Raw genomic sequence first — 23,066 nt, forward strand, 5'->3', positions numbered from 1 at the left:
GACTTGATTAGCCTACTAGACTGTAAGTATGCAGGGACTATGTCTTTTGCTGTATTTCTGTTCTCCGGCAGAGCCTGTTAGAATGTGAGGGAAATTAGCATGAGGATGGAGAAGAAAACTTAGAATTATTTTCCTTAAACATGACCCCCGCCTATGAACATATGTAAGGGACTAAAGGCCAAGGAAGTAGTAGAAGCCACTCAGGATGGTTTGGATGGTTTAGCTCAGGGGTGGGCAAACTTTTTGACTCGAGGGCCACAATGGGTTCTTAAACTGGACCGGAGGGCCGGAACAAAAGCATGGATGGAGTGTTTGTGTGAACTAATATAAATTCAAAGTAAACATCATTACATAAAAGGGCACGGTCTTTTTTTTCAATAGTTTTATTCATTTCAAATGGGCCGGATCCGGCCCGCGGGCCGTAGTTTGCCCATGGCTGGTTTAGCTGCTACACAGAGCAGAACTGGATATTTTTTTCAAATTTCTTTCTAGGATTTTTTGAGACTAAATTGCAGTGATAAACACACATACACCATCACTAAAAACAAAAACAGGTAATCATGCCCACTCGTTTAGTCACATTTAATTGCTATGTTTCAGAACATTTGAAAACCCATGCTTGTCTTGGCACTTCCAAAAGGTGTACAGTATTAGGGAAGCCATACAGTATCAAACTTTAACACTCAGGAACATTGGATGGACATCACCTGGTGATGACATTATTTCAAAGAAAGCGGATGACTGCTCTCAATAAACAGCGGCCTAAACAAGCAAGGCATATTGGTTGACATAACATCGCTTCGCTGTCAAAGCGAGCTTTCTGTCTGTCACTTTTTGATAAAGGATTGTACCAACTTCTCTCTCCACTTGAACTCTTTTGCTTTTGTGAGATCTTTTAATTGTATTTACTTGAAAGAAGTCGTAGGAAGGTCCTGGAGAGATAAGAACTCTCCCTTTATTACTCTGTTCTGGAAAACAGAACAAAAATAGGTCGGTTCTTAAGGAAATGATGGCCGCATACATAAATAATGTAAACACTCCTATCACTGTCCTGGGAGGACATTTATCACACCGACAGCCACGGAAACCAACATCTGGCCAATAAACCGCTCCTGGGCTCAGCCCCCTCCTTACAGTGTAGAAATTTTGAGTTGCCAATTGGAAACTTGATTATTATCAGTCAAAAATAACCAGGGAACTCTGGCAATGATTGAACTTGTTTGACTTTCTTAAGCTAACAATTAACATTTTAGACTATTGTTGACAAAATATTTAACTTTCCCATACTGTGTGTGCAAACGACTTTCCTAATATTCCTTGGACACGCCTTTCCCAAGCTGCCCAGGTCCACGCAGGGACCTGTAAGAGGCGTGCATTCCGAGGCCCCAAACACTTTCGCAGCACAGTCCCTGCGAACTAGGACTTTCTGGGGCCTTCAGGAACACTTGAGCACACTGATATCTCCGTCTTATCTTGACAGCACTGTATTTGAAGCACCAATCCCTCTATTTACAATAAAAGCTATTTCACCATTTCAAACACTCAGCTGAAAGGATACTTTGAATCCCTGGAAAAACTGGTATTATGACCTGTTGTTTCGTAGTTTATTATTAGAAATACTAGCAATAATGCCTTGCATTTCTGCAGCGCTTTAATTTTTCCAAAGCCTGTTCGGAAACACACACACTCGTTGGCTTCTCTTAACAACCCAGGGCTGTGTTATTGTTCTCTCTGCTTTACAGATGACTGTTAAGTGGCTTGTCCTAGGTCACCCAGCTGGTAGTGATCAAGCAGGCACAGAACCGAGGATGTAGACCCCTCGTCTGATCTGCTTTCTTTCCTCCACACTACATTAGAGAAAAGATAATCTCTACAGCCAAAGATGACTTGGAACCACTTATCTCTCCATCCTAGCAACAGCGTATGCAACAGAAAAAGAGCTTGTCTCAGGCAAAAGGGGAAGATTGATAATGCACCACGGAAGCTCAAACTGTGCTGTTCCTTGGACCAGCAATTACTCAGTTTTACAGTTCATTCAGAGACTCAAACATACTTCCCCAGAAAATGATTTAGTGCCGAAAGCCTGCTCCCAGTGGTTAGAAATGCAGATCTTCTTTAAGCCCTACAATCCGGGCCCTCTAAAAGGCCCTGTTCCTGCAGTTCCTGCAGCCATGGGGCTTCCCCTGAACTTGTACTTGAGCTAAATGAAGAAACTGGCTGAGTAAGGGCTGCAGATTTAGGCTGTCAATGTGGACAGAATTAGAACTGGCTTGGAGGTTATTCTTGCATTGTTCTTGCATCTTAGGCTATTAAAATAACTCAGACATTGTATATTTCTTGCAGTATAACACTCCTCAAAGTCAACACTATCTCGTGGAACACAAGTTCCCCTTTCACCGTCATTCAGGTATTACCGACTACATACAAGGCATTGTGCTAGCAAGTAGGCAGGATGCGGCGCTTTCAGATGAGGACACAGTGCCTACCTGACTTGAGTTGGTCAATATTCTCTGCCTTTCTCCACAGGGTGTTTATGGCCACTTATGAGATACCAACTAATGATTAAAGTGATACATTCAACACACCCAGACAGAAATAAATCTGGTTACGGACATCACCGCAATACAATGAAGAAGGCACTCTGATACTTATTCTGCACAAAAGGCCCCTTTAAATTCATAGTGTTTTGGAAAATAAGAGGAGCAGGAGTGAAGCGAGACCTGCAGGTCTAAATGGACCTGGTGAATCGCTCCCAAACGCCCAGACCCTTCGCACACAATGTTATCAGGTTAATACAGTCCTTGCATCACCATCGCTGAGCGCCATGCTGAGCAACAAAGCACCAAATTTAGAAGCTAAAATGGAGAAGGGAATTTCCAATAACCAAGGGTGGGGGGTGGGGGGGGGTGGGTATTACCCCTTGCAATGCCACACATTTTCAATGAAAAACTATTAGAAATGAACTGCTTTTTTGACCCCTAACTCACACGGCCCCTCTCATCATCACTGGCTGGTGGTTAGGAGAGCGCACGCGGATGGGTTCCCGCTAAGACCAGGAGTGGGACAGCGGCCACCCCTGCCTTCTGCAGCACTAAAGCCTTCAGTTGGGAAAGGCCAGACACCGTGCTCTCACTTCCTCCCGCCGTGGCTACTGCTAATCGTAAAGTTACAATCACTGCTGAAGGTGGTTTCATTTCGTATCCCAAAACCCCCAAGTGAAAAAAAAAAGAAAAACAAGAAAGGCAGCCTCATCTTACTTCCAAGTGGGAGAAAAGCAAAAGCCAGAAGAGCAAGGCCATGAGCAGGCAGCCGCCTTCCTTGCCGAGGCTGGGATGCGAGGGACACATCCAGGCTTGGCACCCGGAACAGAGGTCAGTCTTCTCCACGGAGCAGGGCTGGGCGCCCCGGTCCCTGTATCATCCCCAGAAACCCTTACCAGGAGACCGGAAAGCACACAAAGCCGTATTATGGGGAGACTTGCAGACAGATTATAAATTTACTGGGGACAATCGAGGCATTTAGATACTTTTGGCTGCAGATGCTGGTGACACACACATGCATACAAACCTCATTCTTCTCGCCATTGGAGTGACTTTCCCCGCCTCCCCCCCCCCCCCCCGCCCCCCTCACCTCAGCATCTCTCCTCCACAAAGCAAACTCCCCTAGCTCTCAGAGGGAATTCCAGGGAGAGGTGGGGACAGAGCAGGTGGCAAGGAGAGGACATTAGTTTTTGAAGCTCTAACTGAACCCCACAAACCAATTTTGCTCAAGGATAAAGCAGCAAACACTGGGCAGTTTAACTGCTAACAGTTATTTTTCATCTGGAGTCGGCGCCAGGGAGTTGCAGTTCTAGGCATCCCAAGCAAAAAGTGTGCCTGTGGCCGGGGGAGAGCACCCTCCTAGGCCCCTGAGTTTCTGGAAACCATCCCTACAGGGATAAGGGGAGCCACAGAGAAACATGCTATGGGCCCATCTGTAGGGTGTCCCCTGCCTAGAGCCCCTTTTCAAACTCTGTTGGAGAAGTTCAACGCAGCGCCCTCCTTCCTTTGGGCTTTTTGAGTACTTTTCGGCTGGCCTGGCTATTTCCTGTTGCTGACTTTCATTAGGGCCGACTTGGGCCAACTGGAGCTGTGCTGTGAGCAGACCCAGGACGCAGGAGCCTCACAGAGCTCAGAGATGGAGGGAGCTGGTGGGGCTGCAGAGCTGCAGGGCTATGGGGCAGGGCTCCACCTTCTCCCCAGAGGCCGGTGGCCCAGCAGCTTGGGGGAAGCTTGCACATGGCAAGCAGTCACCTGACCAGGACTGGCATCCAAAAACCAATGAGTCAAGGGATCCTCCCTCTGGGACAGGGTGGATCTGTGCCTCCAGGGGAAGAACTTCCAGTCAGGAACCTGATCAGAACTTTCAGGTTCGATGCCCTGTCGCCAGAAGTGGCTGAAGACAAGCCACTTCCCAGGATGACAGCTTGTCCACAGCCCCTCGGTGCCTGCCCACTTTAATGAACGCGGTCATTTGTCACTGGCCGAGGGTGGTGTCTATGAAAAGCAGCTTGGAGAGAGGGCTGGGGGAGGCTATAGAGAATCAGGGAGTAGGTCTCCGAAAAGGATTCCCTCGCTGGTCTGGGATAGTCCCCTCCACATTCTGTTTTGTACCGAGGGGACCCTCAGGCACCTCTGTGCTGCCCATCACCACTTGGGTTCTCTGGAAGGGGCCACCTCAAAGGCAGGAGGGGGAAGGGTCCGTTCAACTGACCAATGTTTTCAGGCTGAAGACTGGCTTGTTGGGCCTAATCAGAGCTGACTAGCCGAAGCTGGCGCAGCCCCGGGACCCGGCCTTCCTCGGCGGCTCAGATCTTGCCAGGCTGTAGCCACCTCCTCTACAAGCTGTGGCCTCCGGGAGCCTCTGAACACTCGGGCTTCTCACCACGTAAGGAACACCCTCCACGTGGAGGCAAACCCGTGCGTGCGCACCCGCAGAACTTGCTGAGTAAGAGTATAAACCACACACTAGCACACCCATGGCCTTGGGGGCAGTCAGGTGACACCTGGGCCCTTCTCACCGCCGACCACTCCGCATCAGGCCACGGCGAGCTCTCCCCTCCCACTAGGCCACACGACCACAGCCAGAATCATGAGAAAACCAGGTGCCTTACCGCAATCAGGGCCGAGTTCCGCTGGTCCCCGGGGGTGGACGCTGGGGGTTGCTGCTCGCCCTCGATCCCACCGCCGCCACCATTATTGCCGCTGCCGAGCAGGTGCTGCTGGTGGTGATGGTGATAGTCCGGCGGGGGCGGGGGGGCCCCTGGTGCTTGGGCGGCTGCAGGAGGGGCGGCGGGGGGCGGCGGCGGGGCTGCAGGGGTGGCAGCGGCTGCGGTGGCCTTGGCGTGCTTGCCCGTCTTCCTGGCGCCCTGGCCATGCTGGACGAGGCTCAGGAGCTGCAAGGTGCTCTCCCGCTCCCGGTCTGAGCTCTCCGCTCGGCCTCGTTCATAGCGGCCTTCGCAGCTCAGGTGGTGCTGGCGGCAGACGGCGATGCGAGCCCGCAGGCGCTCCACGATGGCACTGTGCACTCTGGGGGTGACGGAGCCCCCTCCCAGGAGGCCCGCCCCGGGGGCCGCCCCTAGCCCTCCTGTGGGGGCCTGCGGGGGCGCTGTGTCCCCCATCTTCGTGGACACAATGCTTGCTGCCTCTGGGATGGTGGGGTGGAAGGCGGCGGCCGCTGGCTAGTGCAGGCAAGTCTGTTCTTGACAATGTGGGCTCAGTGCTCAGGGCCACATGAAGAGAGGTCTTCTGAGGTTTGGGGGGGGGGGGGGCGCCGTGGAGAAGGGGTGGGGGAGGGGCAGGAATAGAAGAAGCCGGTGGTGGCGGAGGATGAGTGGGAGAGGAACCCCGATCCACTTACTCCGATGGCATTGGACAGCTCTGCACAAGTTGGACGGCGTCGGGGGGGTCCCCCCGCACCCAGCGGACAAGAGCCCCTAAGTACTTGGTCACCGCACCACCAGGGGCTATAGAGCAAGAACTCAGGGATTGCCCGGCCAGAGGCAGGAAGAGGCAGCGGAGGGGACCCAGAGGGGTATGAATCCAGAGCCGGCTGCCCCTCACCTAGCTGTTTCCGCAAATTCGTTAAGGGGATGTTTCTGCAGAGAAACGCAATTCGACCACCATCTGGGCAACCCGCAGCCTTCACTTGTCCTCCGGTTTAAAAAAAAAAAGAGAAAAAAGTGCTGTTTCAGGAGGTTTCTGAAGTCAATGTTCAAACCGCACAAACATCGAGAGAGACTTCTGTCTTTTGGCTTTGCATTCCTCCTCCGTTCCCCTTGCCCCGGTGTGTTCTCCTCTTCGGGGGACAGTGGGGTGTCTTCTCCCAAAGGAGGGAGCCGGCTTCTCAGTGGTTCGCAGTGTCAGTCCCTGGACTTTCAGACCATGCTGTTCTGTCCGGCGGATCCGGTCCCCGGCGCAGCCCGCATGCCTCTAGCTTTCCTAGCCTCACCGGAGAGCGAGCGGCTCAAGTCCCGGCCACTGAGCTCCTTCACCACATTCTCCCCCACCCCTCGCCCCGCGTACGCTTCTGTTCCTCGCCCCCGGCTCTATTCTAACACAGGATCCGGACGGACAAACTCTTGCGAGAGTAATTTACAAACGAGGGTCCAACTTACAAACTTCCAGCAAATTGCACCGAGTCGGGTCCGGCCACTTGGCTGCCCACTTTTGTACATTCCATCCCGGCCAGCGGATCTGAGGGTCTGGACTCGCAGTAAGCAATGTGCTTCTTCTCTCTCGGGTATTGCTCCGCTTTATCGGTGGAAGAAGGGGAAAAAAAAGTAGCTTGTATTTTCCTTTCTCTTTCCCGTCTGTTGTTGGCCGCTTGGCTGACACTGGCTCCGCTGCCCGGAGTCACGGCGATACACAGGCTTTCATTGTGCTCCGATAGCAGAGGGAGAGAAAGAGAGTGAGACAGAGAGGGAGAGAGAGCGAGAGCCAGCAAGCTGCAGATGGGGGGACGGAGGGGGGCGGAGGGGCGGGCGGGAGAGCGAATGCGGGGCTCCCTGGTGGAAGGCTGGTGCCACTGCACGAGTAATTGCCGCCGGGCTCCGGGGAAAGGGGGCGCAGAGGGCCTCCCAGTGGCCGAAGAGGTAAATCCCAGGCCTGCGTGTCTCCGCGCTCAGCTCAGCTCAGCTCAGCTCAGCTCGCCTCAGCCTCAGCCCCAGCCTGGGCAGAGGGGTAAGGCCCGGGAAATTCCCTAACCTCTGCACAACTACTTCATCAGCTGTAAATGTTTAAGAAATCCCCGGCCAGGGGATGTATTTTCCCTCTCGGACCTACCTTATGCCCCCCCCCCCCGAGAATATCATTTTCATTTTTCAATATGTTGTCAATGACACCCCTGAGCACCCAGCGAGAGCGGGGTGAGCACCGTGTGCGTGCGTGCGTGCGTGCGTGCAGGGTTTGGGGGTGGGTGGGGAGAGCGGGGTGGAGAGGAGAGGAAATCACACCCACAGCTCCTACAGGCAGGCAGGTATCTTGTCTACCTTCCTGTGTGCCTCTGGGCCCACGTGATCACAAGCAAACCAGTAGACCAACAAAATATTTGAGGATGAAATTACCAATACTCATTCTGGAAAAGAAAAAAGGAAGATTTTCCTTGAAACTACAAGCGTGCCAATGACACCAATGCAGGGCTATCTGGTTTACATATGTCAGGAGGGAAATCAATGTGTTGTAGCAGGTGAGTTTCCAGAAGTTAAAGCACACAAGCCAAACAGGTCTCTCACACAGGCTAATGTCCCCTCATCTTCAGGTGATCCCACCTTTAAGATTCCAAACTATACATTGAATTCCGCCCGTCGTTACTAGCTATGGAGGACAAGTTAAAGTGGACACAATATTGGCATGGTGGGGGCCATAATTACTCTGTGTCATTGGAAATCATTGGATTTGAAGCCTCAAGCAATGGTGCTTTATTTACACCAACTCTGGTATCACAGTAACATGGTCCCGCTTCAGACTGAGATGTGCATAGAAATGAGTGGGTAAAATCAATGCCAACATTTAAAGGCAATTTATTTACAAGTTAGTTCCAGATAAGCTGGCCTACTTTAGTCCATTTTATTTCCACAAATCTGGGAATGTTTGGTATTGAGGACAAGTACACTCTGATGGAATATAACTTTTATACTTTTCCCTGGAACATACTTCTCTCTGTCCTTCACAGGCTAAGTTCCTCACTGTTCTGTGGAGAAAGTCAGAACTCTATCTTGGTTGGTATGCAAATTTGAATGGAGAACTCTCTCAGGAGGTCTCGATAAAAAGTGAAGGAGTTTTGTTCATTTTGTATTTGATTTTTTAAAAGTTGTATTCATTAGACATTCTCTCTTCTGGTACTATGGATACTTTGTATTCAACAACTATACTTGATAAATGAGAAAACATGTAATATTTAAATTTAACACTCTTCACTCTAGCGTGCAGTAGCATGGGTTTTGATTAATAACACAAATCCTTGGTCAAGTCCACTATTCCTAAATGATGTCAACTTTGATTTCCATGCTACACAGGGACATCTTAAAAACTTCTCAAGCAAGAGTTTAACACATTTTCATTCTCTACTCAGTGGAGTAGGACAGCGGTCGGCAAACTGCGGCTCGCGAGCCACATGCGGCTCTTTGGCCCCTTGAGTGTGGCCATGAAGTTTCAATCGCACTGTACGTGCGCACCTGCACGTGGTATTTTGTGTAAGAGCCACATTCAAGGGGCCGCAGTTTGCCGACCACTGGTGTAGGACATTTTGTAGGGTGTCTTTCTCACACATTTATCCTTTACAACCACTTAATTTCAAGCTGACATCATTATCACCCACATCTGTTACTATTTATTTACAATCACTGTTTCAGGCACAGGGCTTTGCATGTAATCTCCCTTAATACACAAACAATCCAGAAAGATAGGTATTACCCCATTTATAAACGAGGCTCATTGGAATTAAACTACTTGTTCCAGCACATGTAAATGGGAAAAACAGACTAGGACTTGAACTCAAGACTGATTTCAATTTATGCTTTCTTAACCACTGGGCTTTCTGCTTTAGTACCAAGTGTGAAAAGAGTTACAGGAAAGCCAGACTATCCCCAAAATAGCTCAAGGGCTGCAATTACACCTCAATCAACATGCTGGAGTCTAAGCAAGTCCTATAATACCGCCAAGAAATGAGTAGTGAATAGAACTACTCATCTAAAATATGAGAGCAGACAAAATTGGTCAATTACATCCAACTCCCCATAAAATCAATAATTATGTTTTTTTCCCTTTTTATGGTGCTTTCCCGCTTATAACCCTAAAGCGTCTGAATAACCTTATACATTCTTTCAAGCATTACTTCCCTTTTGTCCATTCTGTCTTTCTCATCATCTCCACTATCCATAGCTACCTAACACAAAAGCATCTAACACTACAATAATAAATGCCCAAATCCGAAAAGTTCACAGGCATGTGAAATTTTTACGTTTACAAACTATTTCTTTTTAGTGTTATATTGAAGAATGATATCAATGATGATGATAAAAATAATATAGTATGTCATAATACCTATAAAAGTTAATTCTATTTTTCAACATTTCTGGTTTTCTATAGATTCTTGCTTTTGGCTCCCTAATCTATACTAATTCTTATTTCCTAACAGCCTGTCGTCTTTGTCATGTGGCTGTATCATGCACTAAAAGCCTCTTGTATTCTCTCTCCAAACACCTACCAAAGAAGCTTGCTCATTTGCAATGACCGCACACACCAGCAATAAGGTCTGGACTCCGCACATGAGACATCAGCTTCAGTATGTTCACCACTTTGTGAGCTTTTGCTACCTACCTGTTTTGTTTATAATAATAGGAATAATTTCAAAAAATTGCAGAAAATATTAAGTAATCTTGATGAAAGGACTAAATAACATGTAGCATTTTATGTATGCAGCTACACTGAAGTCCATGAAATGAACCACATAATGAAGCCAGGTTCAACCAACATTTGAAGAAACAAGTATCTAAAATTACAGTAAAATAGAACTTGCTGGAACATCACTTTTAGGAATTAAAGAAACAGACAGTCCATTTGTTTACTCTGAAACCATTTTACTTTTATTAAATTATGGATAAATTTAGATGTGCAAAGCAATGCAGATGCCAAAGTATACTTTTAAAATATATTTGGCTGAATCTATCTCTCTGAGATCTTCTGATCCTAACAGAAATAGTTATATTATAAAATTATTGTTAAAAAGCAATAAAATGCATCTTAATCATTAACACATAGACAAAATTTGAACAGAAAAAAGGAAAACATTGCGAAGCATGAAAATACATATTATGAAATGATTCCTGAATATGAGGATTAAAACTCTGGAGGCCTGAAATTTATTTCTAAGGGAAACTTTAGAAAAAGAAAAAATTACTATAGTCTGATTCTGAGGCAAGGGCATTGAACTGAATGATACACTGAGGTCTATTCCATGGCCAACTGATTTACATGATAGCAGTAAAAAATACATTAGTGAAAATAGGATAAAAAACACATCTGGGCAGGGATTCAGCAATACATACATGTTAATGTTCATCAGCAATATATACATGTTGATATTAGCAATACATACATGTTGATGTTGGTCTAAGTACATTTTAAAAATACAGTATTTTTCTATTAAATTGACAGGACATGAACATTTATTCACTTGATTGATAATCATCTGTTATAAAGATATTGTTATTAACTTCAAAATACATTTAAAAGTGATTAGGCTTATGTTTTCTATGTATAGCAGATAAAAGTTTATTAGACTGTAGAGTATCACTTCATGGAAATTAAGATGAACATGTTTTAAACAAGATACTTTGCCATGAAGATATACAGAAAATATATAAATACGTCACATGATACAGAGAAACAATATTCATGATCTTCACATCTATAGGAATTCATAAAATCTTCTCTGAAGAAAAGGTGTTACATTGCAAACTTCTCATCTTGAAAGTAATCCGCATCATTGAGATATCTTTGAAGTAGACCATATTTCTGTGTATACAATAAAAAAACTAGTTATTTTTCTTAAAGGAATGGAGGTAAGCTAGGCCTTTTCAATCTACAAACAGGAACAGGAACAGGAACAATTTCATTTCATAGTAATCATGAATAAAAATATTTTAATATAAAAAGGAACAATAATTTAAATTTTAAATTTCTAACTCACATAAAGCATTATTATTAATTTCGTAACTTTCTTGCAAACTATGTATTTTTAATATATTTATTGTAGAAGTGTAATAACTTCAATAATTTATTCAAAAATTTGTTGAATGCATAACATATATCAAATCCTCTGCTAATGACTATCTAGGTACAAAAAAATTGCTATTCCTACCCCTAATGAGAATAGAGTTCAGTAGCAATAGACCAATGACAACCAATAACAAATGCCATCAAGCAGACAGACACTGTTCTGAGGCTTCAGAAGAGGGAGCATGACTAGTTGAGGTGACCAGAAAGAATGGCATCGAAGCTGTCCTGGGAAAAACCATTTGGTAGCAGAGGGTTGGTGGGGAGAGTTCAGTAGGAGACAACAGTGACAAGACAAAGTATGGGTTTTTACTATGATCAGGTTTTTTTTAGAGGAATTGAGAGAGAGAAGACTGAGCCAAAGAGGCTGAGGTCAGGAAATAAAAGTATGAAACGCTAGGTTAAGGAGTTCAGCACTAGTATGACAGGCCATGGAAAGTTATTAAAGGTCTTAAGGCAGAAGATTGACATGGTCCAAGGTATATTTTTTTTTAAGGTAAAACATCCATTCTAGAAGAGTTTGGCAAGTAGTCTACTGCAACAATTTAAGTAATAAGGGCCCAAATCTGAGTGACAGCAATGAAGAAGGAGAGTAAAGGTAAGGTTCGAATGCGAGAGAGAGAGAGGAGTCAGGATGATTTGGAGATTTCAAGGTGATAGAGTTCCCAGTGCTTACCTCAGGAGGGAGATGAACTGGCTAATGGTTTCTTAACTCTACTTATGAACTTTGATTCTTCTCCCAGTGAGGTGATGACCCTGACTTTTGTAGTAAATGGAAGGTTCCAGACAGGGGCATGGAACCTTCCCCCAACCCACAAGGATCTCTGACTCGAAAAGAAGAACAGCAGAAATAACCTACGGACTACATAGGGATTCTCTTCACCTCGTACCCAGACAGGTTCTATTAGATATAAGTAAAGTTTTCTAGGATTAGAAGCCTATACTTTAAATATTTGACTGGTTTTATGCTTTTCATATTATCGTTATATTTTTTCTTATTTATTAAATTTTAGAAAGTTATAGTCTATCTGAGCTATACTAAGGAAGGAAAACTTCTCCTTGCTTTTATTACCAATACTAGCTAACATTCATTGACCACTTACTAATTCCTAGGTCCTATACTAAATGCTTACCATGTGTTATTTATTTAATCTCCATAATCAAAACTCTATTATTATTTAGTTCCTATTTTACTGAAGAGAAAATTTAGGCTTACAGAAGTGAAGAAATTTGCTCCCAAATTCTACTGCTAGAAAATATTTAAATCCATGCTTTTAACCATTATAGTATGCTATTTCTGAGATTTATGGGGTGGGGGGACGGGGCAGGGTGCAGCTTCAGTGTGAAAAAAAAATAAAGGGAAAGTGAAACTCAGAGAGAAGGCAGCATTGCCTGGCCATTCATTCTCTCTACTATTATATTTTTGTTAAAAATTTGGAGTTTTGGTCTTATTATGTCAAGCCCTTACAGTGCCAGATGGACCTACTGATGAAAACTAATGGAATTATGGGAATAGAAGCATGAGAAAGAGTTCAGAACATCAAAGGAAGTTTGGTGTCATCTAAGAAGTAGCAGTTTGGCCAAAAAAAGAAATGGGGGAACCTAGTGCAGCATTTACTTTTAAGCAGGGGCCCTCAATTTTTAATTTGCTAAGAATCACCTAATTTGTTAACCACTGGGTTTTAACGTCCCCAGAGGATTCACATTTGATAGGTCTGCAGTGAAGCAAGGGACCACGGATTTTTCACCAACTTCTAGGTGATTCTGACAGGTAGTTTAGGGCCATGTTTTGAGAAGCATCAGTTTAAGGAGTAGAAGACAAAAAAATCTTTTCAAGCGAAAAAGGGACAGGGAAAGAGAACAAGTGAGAAGAGTTTGGGGAAGGGGCAGGATACCCAACCGTAATATAAAATTCTTATTTATGTAACAATATTTATGCAATACGTTTGAAATTTACTTAAAATACATCTGTAAAATGGAAACTTGATACTTGTATTGACATATTTTCTTCACTTTCTGTTGTTCAAGTGGTCACCACCCCACCCCAACTATGTTCAACTTCCCTGGAAACCCCATCATCATATGCACTTTCATCTTAACAAAAAAAAATTGTTAGAATTTTGCCAATGGCATATGATAGTATGTTCTTCCACTCAAATTTAGAATGAGACATATATTTCTATTATATTTATTACATATTTTGGTTTTATTATAATTTTATCGTTTTTTCTCTTTTTAAAATATGCTTTTATTGATTTCATAAAGGAAAGGGAGGGAAGGAGAGAGAGAGAGAGAGAGAGAGAGAGAGAGAGAGAGAGAGAGAGAGAGAGAGAGAGAGAGAGAGAGAGAGAGAGAGAGAGAAAGAGAGAAAAACTTCAATGATGAGAGAGAATCATTGATCGGCTGCCTCCTGCATGCACCACACCGGGTATCAAGCCAGCAACCAGGCATGTGCCCTGATTGAGAATCAAACCATGACCTTCTGGTTTATAGATCAACGCTCAACCACTGAGCTACACCAGCTGGGCAACTTAATCATTTTTACACTCAAGTTGCTCCTAATCTTTAATGTAATTAGGTTAAAAGTAGATCTTCCTAGTTCGACTGTTAGAAGGAAAAACAAGAAGAATAAAGTCTGTCTAGGTGGCAGGTTTTGAGGAAGAAATGCTGAGATATCCTGAGATGATGAAAGAGCAAAGGGGGAGGGGTGACAGGGACAAACAGTTTGTGTAAGGTAAAAGGGGTTGACATAATTGGGAGGCAGGAGCATAAAGAGCCACAAATATATAACCATTCCAGGAGCACTGAGCCCTGGCACTGGAACTGTGGCCAGAGGAGGCATCATCACACTAAACACACACAGACACTGAGGAGCGGGCAGAGTGACACTGAGAATGTCAGAGCACCATGTCAATTTTGGACTTAAGCACAGCACAAAAAGCTGCACATGGGTTTATGTTGGCTATGAACTTCTTTAGTTTCCAGGAGAAATCTTTGGAGATAGTCTATGGACAAATATTTTTAAAGTTGGAGCGAATCTCAAAAATAAAATGAGCCTCTTTGATACTTTATGTGAAAGAAAGTGCACATTGTTCTAAATGTGTATGATTTTGAAATTCCATCCATGCCCAACACTGAGTATTATTCTTTAAGCAGAATATGACGCTTGGCTTTCTTTTTCTAAGAATATTTTTTCTTATTCCAGGTCCCTTCTGTTGTTACAAACCCTGATAAGCTTTCCCCAAGGTATTTAATTTTAAAAGTTTTAGTTTTTTTCTGCAAAAAATTTATTGTTCTTCCCAAATATATAATTATATAATATATATGATACAGGCACAGTGATTTTTTTCGTTGCCTAGTACACAATTCTTTAAAAATGTGCTGTCCCAATAGATCTTTCAACTCCACTGAAGGGCTGGCAACACTTAACTACATCAATAAAAGCACTTAAGGCTTTAATGTCATCTAGGAAAATGAAGACGGGACTTACTGGATAAAAGATGGTTCCTCCCTACAGCAAACTGGAAAGCACAGAAGACAGGGAGGAAAGTAATGGGAGTGAGAGAAGCAGAAGCAACGTAAAAGATAAAAAGCTGGAAAGTGTCAAATGAGAGAAGCAAGACTTAAGTGTCAAGATGTGGGGAGCCGGCAAAGAGATTCCCTGGGCGGTGGTTTGTAGTGGGAGGATGTGTCAAAAGGGAAACCCATCTTGATGTCATCCTCCAGACCTGGAGACTGCGGAGCATCACACGTCCTAAGAAGTTCCTGTTTTCTTGTTCTCTTTTTCCTTTTGCTCATAAGTTTGTTCTCTGAGCTCTCTTCTTTTTCCTTTTCCTCTTTCACAAATTCCCCTACGACAGAAATAACTCCGGCAATGGATCTCAAGTCAGGCCTTTTTTTTTTTTTTTTAAAGATTAAATATACTGTTGATCTGAGCTACCTGAAAATCTCCTATGTGTTCTCTCTTCCACATTCATGTGACTAGACCTGTCTTAAAGATTTCAATCCTATGAGCATCCTTTGCGTGCGCCATAAACAAGTCTAGAAGCTCTGGGAGCAGACCAGAGCTTAGAGCTGCCAGCAGACCTCCAGGAATCCAGTGCACTCTTCAGAACCTCCACTCGATCCCTGGTACCAAATTTTGTGATCAAAAGGATGTGGGGTGAGCAAAATCAGTGCCCTGGCCTAAAAGCTCTGCATTCCCCTCAATCTTCAGGGGCAGTGCTCACTGATAAGTCCCATGTCCTCAAGAAGAGGATGTGGGCGGCAGTAGACCCGGCAGCCAGGATCCTTTCCTCACATTCGCACCAGGGGCTGCTTCACTCTAACGTCACAAGTACTTTTCTAAAGAATAGGAAGCAGACAAGCAGAGGTGAGTCCTATACTTTGGCAAAGAAAACAAGGGGAGATTATATATATATATATATATATATATATATATATATATATACACACACACACACACACACACACACACACACACGTCAGCAATGACACATCTATAAAAGTGAAAGGACAGGAAGCCTCCATTGAGGGATAGTGTTATTGCTGATTAAAAGTTACCTGACGAGGTGAATGACTGCCTTAGAACATTACCTATTCAGGGTAGGACAATGGTAAGCATGATAGAAATGGGTGAAAAAAAGAGAAAATGCAAACACGGGGAGAGAAGGAGAGATTCCCTTTTAAATTTCGCTGCCTTTAATCATTGATATCCTCTTGCTGCTCATAATTAGATTCAGAGTGTACTGAATGGGAGGGTTATTTTATATCCACCTTACCTTCTTAATCCAGCCATTTTCTTTTGAATGATTGAAAATTCTTTCCACTGTTTCTTTAACTTGTTCATCCTCAAGTTTTTCTGTATTTACTATGGAGCAACATTCTTGATACAGCTTGAATTTAAAATGTTTCAGTTTATGATAAACTCTGGTACGGTTAGCACAAATTCTGCCAATAAAAAATTCCTAAATCAAGAAATAAACATAATTTTACACACGATGTGAATAATATAGCAATGAATATACACTTTCTACTTTTCAGATTTTAATAGTAGAATCTAATGCATTATTCATTTTTTAAATGTTATACAATGATTATTTTATCTTCTCTTATTTATATAACCCAGTTAACAAAAACTGAGCACTTGCTATGTTCCAAGTATTGGGCTGAGCACTGGAGATTCATAAGTGAAAGATGCTCTACCTGTATTAGGAGAGCTTATAGGAGAGCTTGGGAGTAAAACAAATGATTATAAAACAATTTGTCAAATACTAAGCACAAGGTTCTATCAAGATACAAAGGGAAGACAATTAACTCAATATAGAGGGGAGAAGGGTCCTCAAGTAGGTGAAGCTTAAACTAAGTCTTTTTTCTAAAAAAAAAAAAATGTTTGGGAAGGAGGAGAAAAACGGCTAGTAAGATAGATGATAGGCACACCTATCAAGAAAAGCATGCAGGCTGCTGTACATACACAGTTACTGAGTTTAAAATGCCTGGATTACAATAATTTTCTAGCTTATAAGCAACATGTGAAACTAAAACAAACTCTCATACCAGTACTAAGTACTGGCAGTTTTTTACTTGACACTTTCTTCTAAAAAATTTTGTAGAGTAAAAAATAACTGTTTAGTCATATCTATGCCCTTAATTAATGAGTCTGAACTGATTATATTAATACTAGAGGCCCGATGCACAAAATTTGTGCAAGAGTAGGCCTTCCTTTGCCCAGCTGCTGGCACCAGCTTCCCTCTGGCACCTGGGACTCGGGCTTCCCTCGCATCCCTGGCTTCATCCAGAAGATCGTCTGGAAGGATGTCTGGTCTAATTAGCATATTATGCTTGTATTATTATAGATTTTATTGTTAGCAAACTGCAAGGATTTTAATATTTATGTTTAATGGGCTTCTAGGATTTTATAATTAATACTCTTCTTGTGAAATCAGTCAACAAAAACATTTCCCTTTCAGAATATTCTGAATATACACTTTGTTATCCACACCTATAGCTAAAATGGGGAAAGTGTCACTGCACTGAGCTAATTAAAAATAACTGTACCCACATTATTTCACTCACTGTAGGAAATGAAACAGAAAGGGCTCCAGGCATTATAACATGATTAACCTTATTTTCATGGAGTAACCTTGCTAACTTATGTATTTAACTCTGTGCATAAATTCACTAAAGGATTATACTTTCAAAGGTTCAGTACGGTGATATAGCAACAATACTGATCTATGTAACTGGTATTCTATTTGACAAAGAATTGCACCCTTTTTCTGAAGCCACATTGCAAGGGATCACAGAGGTGATGAGTTCAGTAAATAATCTGAGAGTATAGTGGCAAAAATAATTAAAAGTTAAATATGATAATTGGCAACTGTCAGGTTTTATGTGTTACCCTGTGAAGATGGTACTTGGGACAGCTTTCAAGCTTTTCTAATGTTCAGATTTCTGTTCATATTCTGTGTAAACCTTTTTGTTTTTCAGATCATTAGAAATTCCGTAATCAGGTGTTGTGCATTTTCTTGCTTACTCTAAGTATCTTTCCCATTTCAACATGATCATTAAATCGGTCACATCAATTATAAAAATTTACTTGACAATACCTCCCATTTTGAGTAAAAAAATACCACCATAGTTGCAGTGGCCACTAGGGGTACCCTGTGTCTCTCCATTTCTACCATCAAAGTAGACTGTGTTGGGGAAGCCTCTCATTGATGTTTGAGATAAAATACATTGGGATAATAATGTGATTTTCATTTCCACCACACTGTATTCTACAGAGGAATTTATTTGTACATAATTTTTAAGTTTGGACAAGAGAGAAGGAAAGGTGTTAAAAATCCTTATTTAATTTTTCCCCCCTGTATGTTAACAAAAGTGTCCATTGAAAACATTACCCATTATAGTTTACTTCTTCCCACTTCTAATTCCTATCTTCTTAGCATCTACTTACACTTATGTAGGTCAATAAGCCCAAAATTACCTTTAGAATGTTCCTACACTATTTTTTTTCTCTAAAATGTGATCACTTTATAAGGAAGAGCTAAGCCACTGCTAGTAAGGCTTCACAGAAAACAGTAAGTAATAGCTGTAGTACTTAATCTTAGTGCACTTTCACCTTGTTATACTGTATGAAGTAATGTATACAGTACAATGCAGTGTCCACTGTAGGATCCCATTTATATAAAGTATAAAACAAGTAAAACTAATCTATGTTGTTAGAATAGTGTCCTTAAATGTCCAGAAATGTATTCAGACACTATTTTAAATGATCTAATTGCATTTCTGGCCATTAAGGACAGAATTCCAAGATAAACAGTATTAAAACCTACCAGAGACAGAGAAATAAGTACTGTTGTGACTGTTGTCAGAGAAGATAGGCAAAATGACATAAATGATTACATGTAGGCTAGCTTAGTCTATAAACAGATAAATCTGAGGAAAACTGAGTCTAGGGGATCCAACAAACATACAAATACATTGAAAACGAAGCTAAAAAAAAAAAACAACAAGAAAAAATGATAGTAAATTATTTAACTCTACAACTCAAAGAATTAGAAAGAGAACAACAAAAAAAGCCCAGAGTGAGCAGAAGGAAGGAGATAATAAAGATCAGAGCAGAAATAAATGACATAGAGACCAAAAACACAATACAAAAGATCAATGAAACCAAGAGCTGTTTCTTTGAAAGGATAAACAAGATTGATGAGCCTCTAGCCAGGCTCACCAAGAAGCAAAGAGAGAGGACTCAAATAAACAAAATCAGAAATGAAAGAGGCGAAATAACAACAGACCTCTCAGAAATTCAAAGAATCATTAAAAAATACTATGAACAACTCTACTCTAACAAACTAGACAACGTGGAGGAAATGGACATATTCCTAGAAAAATACAATCTTCCAAAACTCAATCCAGAAGTTTCTAAAAATCTCAATAGACCAATAACTATGGAAGAAATTGAAGCAGACATCAAAAAGCTCCCAGCAAACAAAAGCCCCGGGCCAGACGGCTTCACAGGGGAGTTTTACCAAACATTCAAGGAAGAACTAAAACCTATCCTCCTAAGACTATTCCAAAAAATTCAAGAGGAAGGAACACTTCCCAGCTCATTCTATGAAGCCAGCATCACCCTAATACCAAAACCAGAGAGAGACAACACAGTGAAAGAGAATTATAGGCCAATATCCCTCATGAACATAGATGCCAAAATACTCAACAAAATTCTAGCAAATCGGATCCAGCAATACATCAGAAAGATCATATACCATGACCAAGTAGGATTTATCCCGGGGATGCAAGGATGGTACAATATCTGCAAATCAATAAACGTGATACATCACATAAACAAATTGAGAAATAAAAATCACAGTCATATCAATTGATGCAGAAAAAGCATTTTACAAAATTCAACACCCTTTCTTGATAAAAACTCTCAGCAAGGTAGGAATAGAAGGATCATACCTCAACATAATAAAAGCCATATATGACAAACCCACAGCCAACATCATAATCAATGGGCAAAAACTAAAACCATTTCCCCTAAGAACAGGAACAAGACAGTGCCCATCAGTAGATGAGTGGATTAAAAAACTGTGGTACATCTACACAATGGAATACTACGCTGCGGTAAAAAAGAAGGAATTCTTGCCATTTGCAACAGCATGGATGGAACTGGAGAGCATTATGCTAAGTGAAATAAGCCAGTCAGAGAAAGATAAATACTACATGATCTCAGTCATTTGTGGAATATAGAGAACAACATAGACTGATGAACAGGGACAGATCCAAAGACAGAGAAACAGCGATCAGGCTATCAATCCCCAGAAGGAAAGTAGGGGAGGGCGGGGGTAAGGGGAAGAGATCAACCAAAGGACTTGTATGCATGCATATAAGCCAAACCAATGGACACGGGCAACAGGGGGATGAGAGTATGAGTGTGGGGGGTGGGGGTGAGGTTGGGGGTTAATGGGGGGATGAGGACACATTTGTAATACCTTAACCAATAAAGAAATTTAAAAAAAAAAAAAAAAGAAAACGTAGCTAAAAATTGTTACCAAAATGTCCTACAGAAGAAGATGGGGAATTGCACATTTATTAGATACAGCATGTGGAAGTGTACATAAACACTGGATAATAAACCAAGGCAAGGAAATACAATAAAACATGCATTGGGTACATTTGCAATACCCAGCTAACTAGGTAACTTTTTACAGGATGTCTCTAGGCCCTATTTACATAGGAGGAGCCAGCTCCTTGTGGAAGTACGGAGGAGAAAGCAAAAGGATGCTCAGGAAGAGGGCGGATGGACAGGAGTTTGCTTTCTGATACTAGGCCTCTGGCAACAGTTAATGCAATAGGCTGAGACAAGGGACTCTACTTCCTCTTGGCTTCTTTTGTATGGGCACATTATCCATTCATTGCTTTTTGTGTCATAATTACTGCCTCTCCCCATCAGATCTTAAGCACCTTCAGGAATCTGGACAGACTCTGGGCAAAACTGAAAATTAATTGTTGACAGTTCTCCCAACTGCCTTTCAGATTTTACATCTCTCTTTCCTGCAGGTGAGTTCCTTCTCATCTATGACCTCTGACTTCACCACGATCTGGTGGTCCAAGGCCTCTCATCTCAATATCGGACCCAAGATGCTTTAACTAACATTGCTCCTCCCCTTAAGTCTACTTTCCATCTAAGCATTCCTTCTTTCAAAGAAGCCAATCTTAGCTAAAAAGAAAAGTTTGATCATTAAACAAATTCACTAAGATTATTATTTTAAAGCATTATTTGCACTTTAAAAGAGAATTCCAGCTAACCCCAAGAAGTCTCAATTGTATATAGCGATAAGCAGCAACACAACATGGAGAATTCGTTTTCAAAATAACCTGAGGGTGGGTGTGGGGATGATCACAGTCTCTTTAATACCTTTGATCAAAAACAGGTTTGTTTTTTCTCCTTTCCTTTTTTCCTCTTTCCTTTTCCTTTCCATACATGCATTGACATTGTAGTTCAGTAGAATTTTAATAAGTGAATCTTAGTCTTAAGTAAAAAAAAATACTGAAACCATACTTTCTAGAAGTATGGTTTTGTTGTGCTACTTTCAAGTTTGCTATTTACTAACTTTTTAAAGCTGATATCTGAAAATAAAATAATTCTTATTTTAAAAAAATTACTGAAAAAATGTAATATTAAAGAATTTCAACCACACTAGCTTAATATACACATTAACTAGTTTAATGTTCGCACATAGCATACATACAAACATACACACATTTTTACATAGATGCAAGGTAGTATATACATTGCTTATTATTTTGCTTTAACTTAGCATTATTTCATAACCTTCAAAATATTATTTTGTTCTATCACAAAATAATGGTGTACTCAGCTTATTAAATCACTACTCTAATATTTTATTTGGATTATTTCCCATTTTTAACTATAAATAATGCTTCAATGAACTTCATGATTATGTTATTTGCTTTTATTGAATTATCTTGCCAAGAATAAACTTACAGGCACCAAATATGTATAACTTTTTAACTCTGGCTATATATTGTTATCTAGTACCTAAAAAGATATAGCACATCCTTTCTTTGTCAAGGAATCTTACTTCTCATGAAATGGCTAGTTTCAATGCAGCCTTGACAGAACTGCATTTTGTCATTTGACTTAAAAGTACTTTGCTACTGGAGAGCTACTGACTGGCATCTTTAGGTAGTTTTAATTGTATGCCTTTAAATAGAGAATAATAATTTTCCAATATATTTAACTTTTATATTTTTCCATTGTGTGACTGATGTATTAATGTTCTTTGCTTTTATTTCATGAACTCTCTTATTTTTTAGGTATTTGAATCAATTATTTTATAGAGTCCTTATTCCTTCACAGGATATCAGAACTCCAGAAATGGTTTTCTAATTCATACTCCCCTTCAAGATTAGCTGTAGACAGCAAAGACAGGGACTGTACAGCAATAGTTTTATCTATACAACAGAAAAGAACCTTAAAGTATTAGATCACTTTTATTAAGAGTCTAGATGTCTTATCTCATAAAGTCATAAATCAGTTTTAAAGGATGGGGAAATTTATATATGACTATGTTAAGAAATGTGTTTTTGCCGAAACCGGTTTGGCTCAGTGGATAGAGCGTCAGCCTGCGGACTGAAAGGTCCCGGGTTCGATTCCGGTCAAGGGCATGTACCTGGGTTGCGGGCACATCCCCAGTAGGAGATGTGCAGGAGGCAGCTGATCGATGTTTCTCTCTCATCGATATTTCTAACTCTCTATCTCTCTCCCTTCCTCTCTGTAAAAAAATCAATAAAATATATTTAAAAAAAAGAAAAGAAATATGTTTTTATAGTTACTTGCCAAATAAAACACTAAAGATGAATTTTGAATTCATTATCCTCAATACACACTTTCTAAGTGATTCTTACCACTCAGATTGTTCAGAGGGATCTGGTCAATTGTTGCCCAGTAATATTACAAACCTAGCAGAATTCAGATAAATAGTATCTTTGTATCTTAATAAATGACTGCCAGTATTTAGAGTAGATTTTTGAATCTCTAGCCCCCAAAACACACATACACCCTTCACAGATATACAGACTCACCAGAGGAAGCTCTCAATATCAATAGTTTTGCATTTATAAATGCAACACTTTTACATAGATTTTTAAAAGAAATAGAAGTAGTCTACATCTACACATTTTCTCTCTTCCCATTGCACTATTTTGCTATCATTTATC

The 23,066-nt window shown here is 41.6% G+C and overlaps 2 protein-coding genes across 4 annotated transcripts in view; both read right to left on the reverse strand.

The window, feature by feature from the left end:
• The window catches only part of MAML2 (mastermind like transcriptional coactivator 2), a gene marked incomplete at both ends in the record, with an annotated part of 353,771 nt that extends 347,462 nt beyond the window's left edge, over positions 1-6,309 (reverse strand). Inside the window, one exon of one of the 2 annotated variants that reach the window (XM_081099197.1) lies at positions 5,153-6,309. In XM_081099197.1, the coding sequence (XP_080955323.1) occupies positions 5,153-5,659 (507 nt within the window). The remainder of the gene's footprint in view (positions 1-5,152) is intronic. The other variant, XM_081099198.1, reaches the window with a different exon arrangement.
• Positions 6,310-10,103: 3,794 nt separating this feature from the next.
• CCDC82 (coiled-coil domain containing 82) overlaps positions 10,104-23,066 on the reverse strand; it is a 37,103-nt gene continuing 24,140 nt past the window's right edge. For both annotated transcript variants that reach the window (XM_081099454.1, XM_081099455.1), the window contains exons 7-8: positions 16,097-16,282; positions 10,104-11,054 (exon numbers count right to left, since the gene is read on the reverse strand). In XM_081099454.1, coding sequence (XP_080955580.1) covers positions 10,986-11,054; positions 16,097-16,282 — 255 coding nt within the window. In that variant the 3' untranslated portion in view covers positions 10,104-10,985. The remainder of the gene's footprint in view (positions 11,055-16,096; positions 16,283-23,066) is intronic.

This window comes from Myotis nattereri (genome assembly GCF_964212035.1).
Source record: "Myotis nattereri genome assembly, chromosome: 9".
NCBI lineage: Eukaryota > Metazoa > Chordata > Mammalia > Chiroptera > Vespertilionidae > Myotis > Myotis nattereri.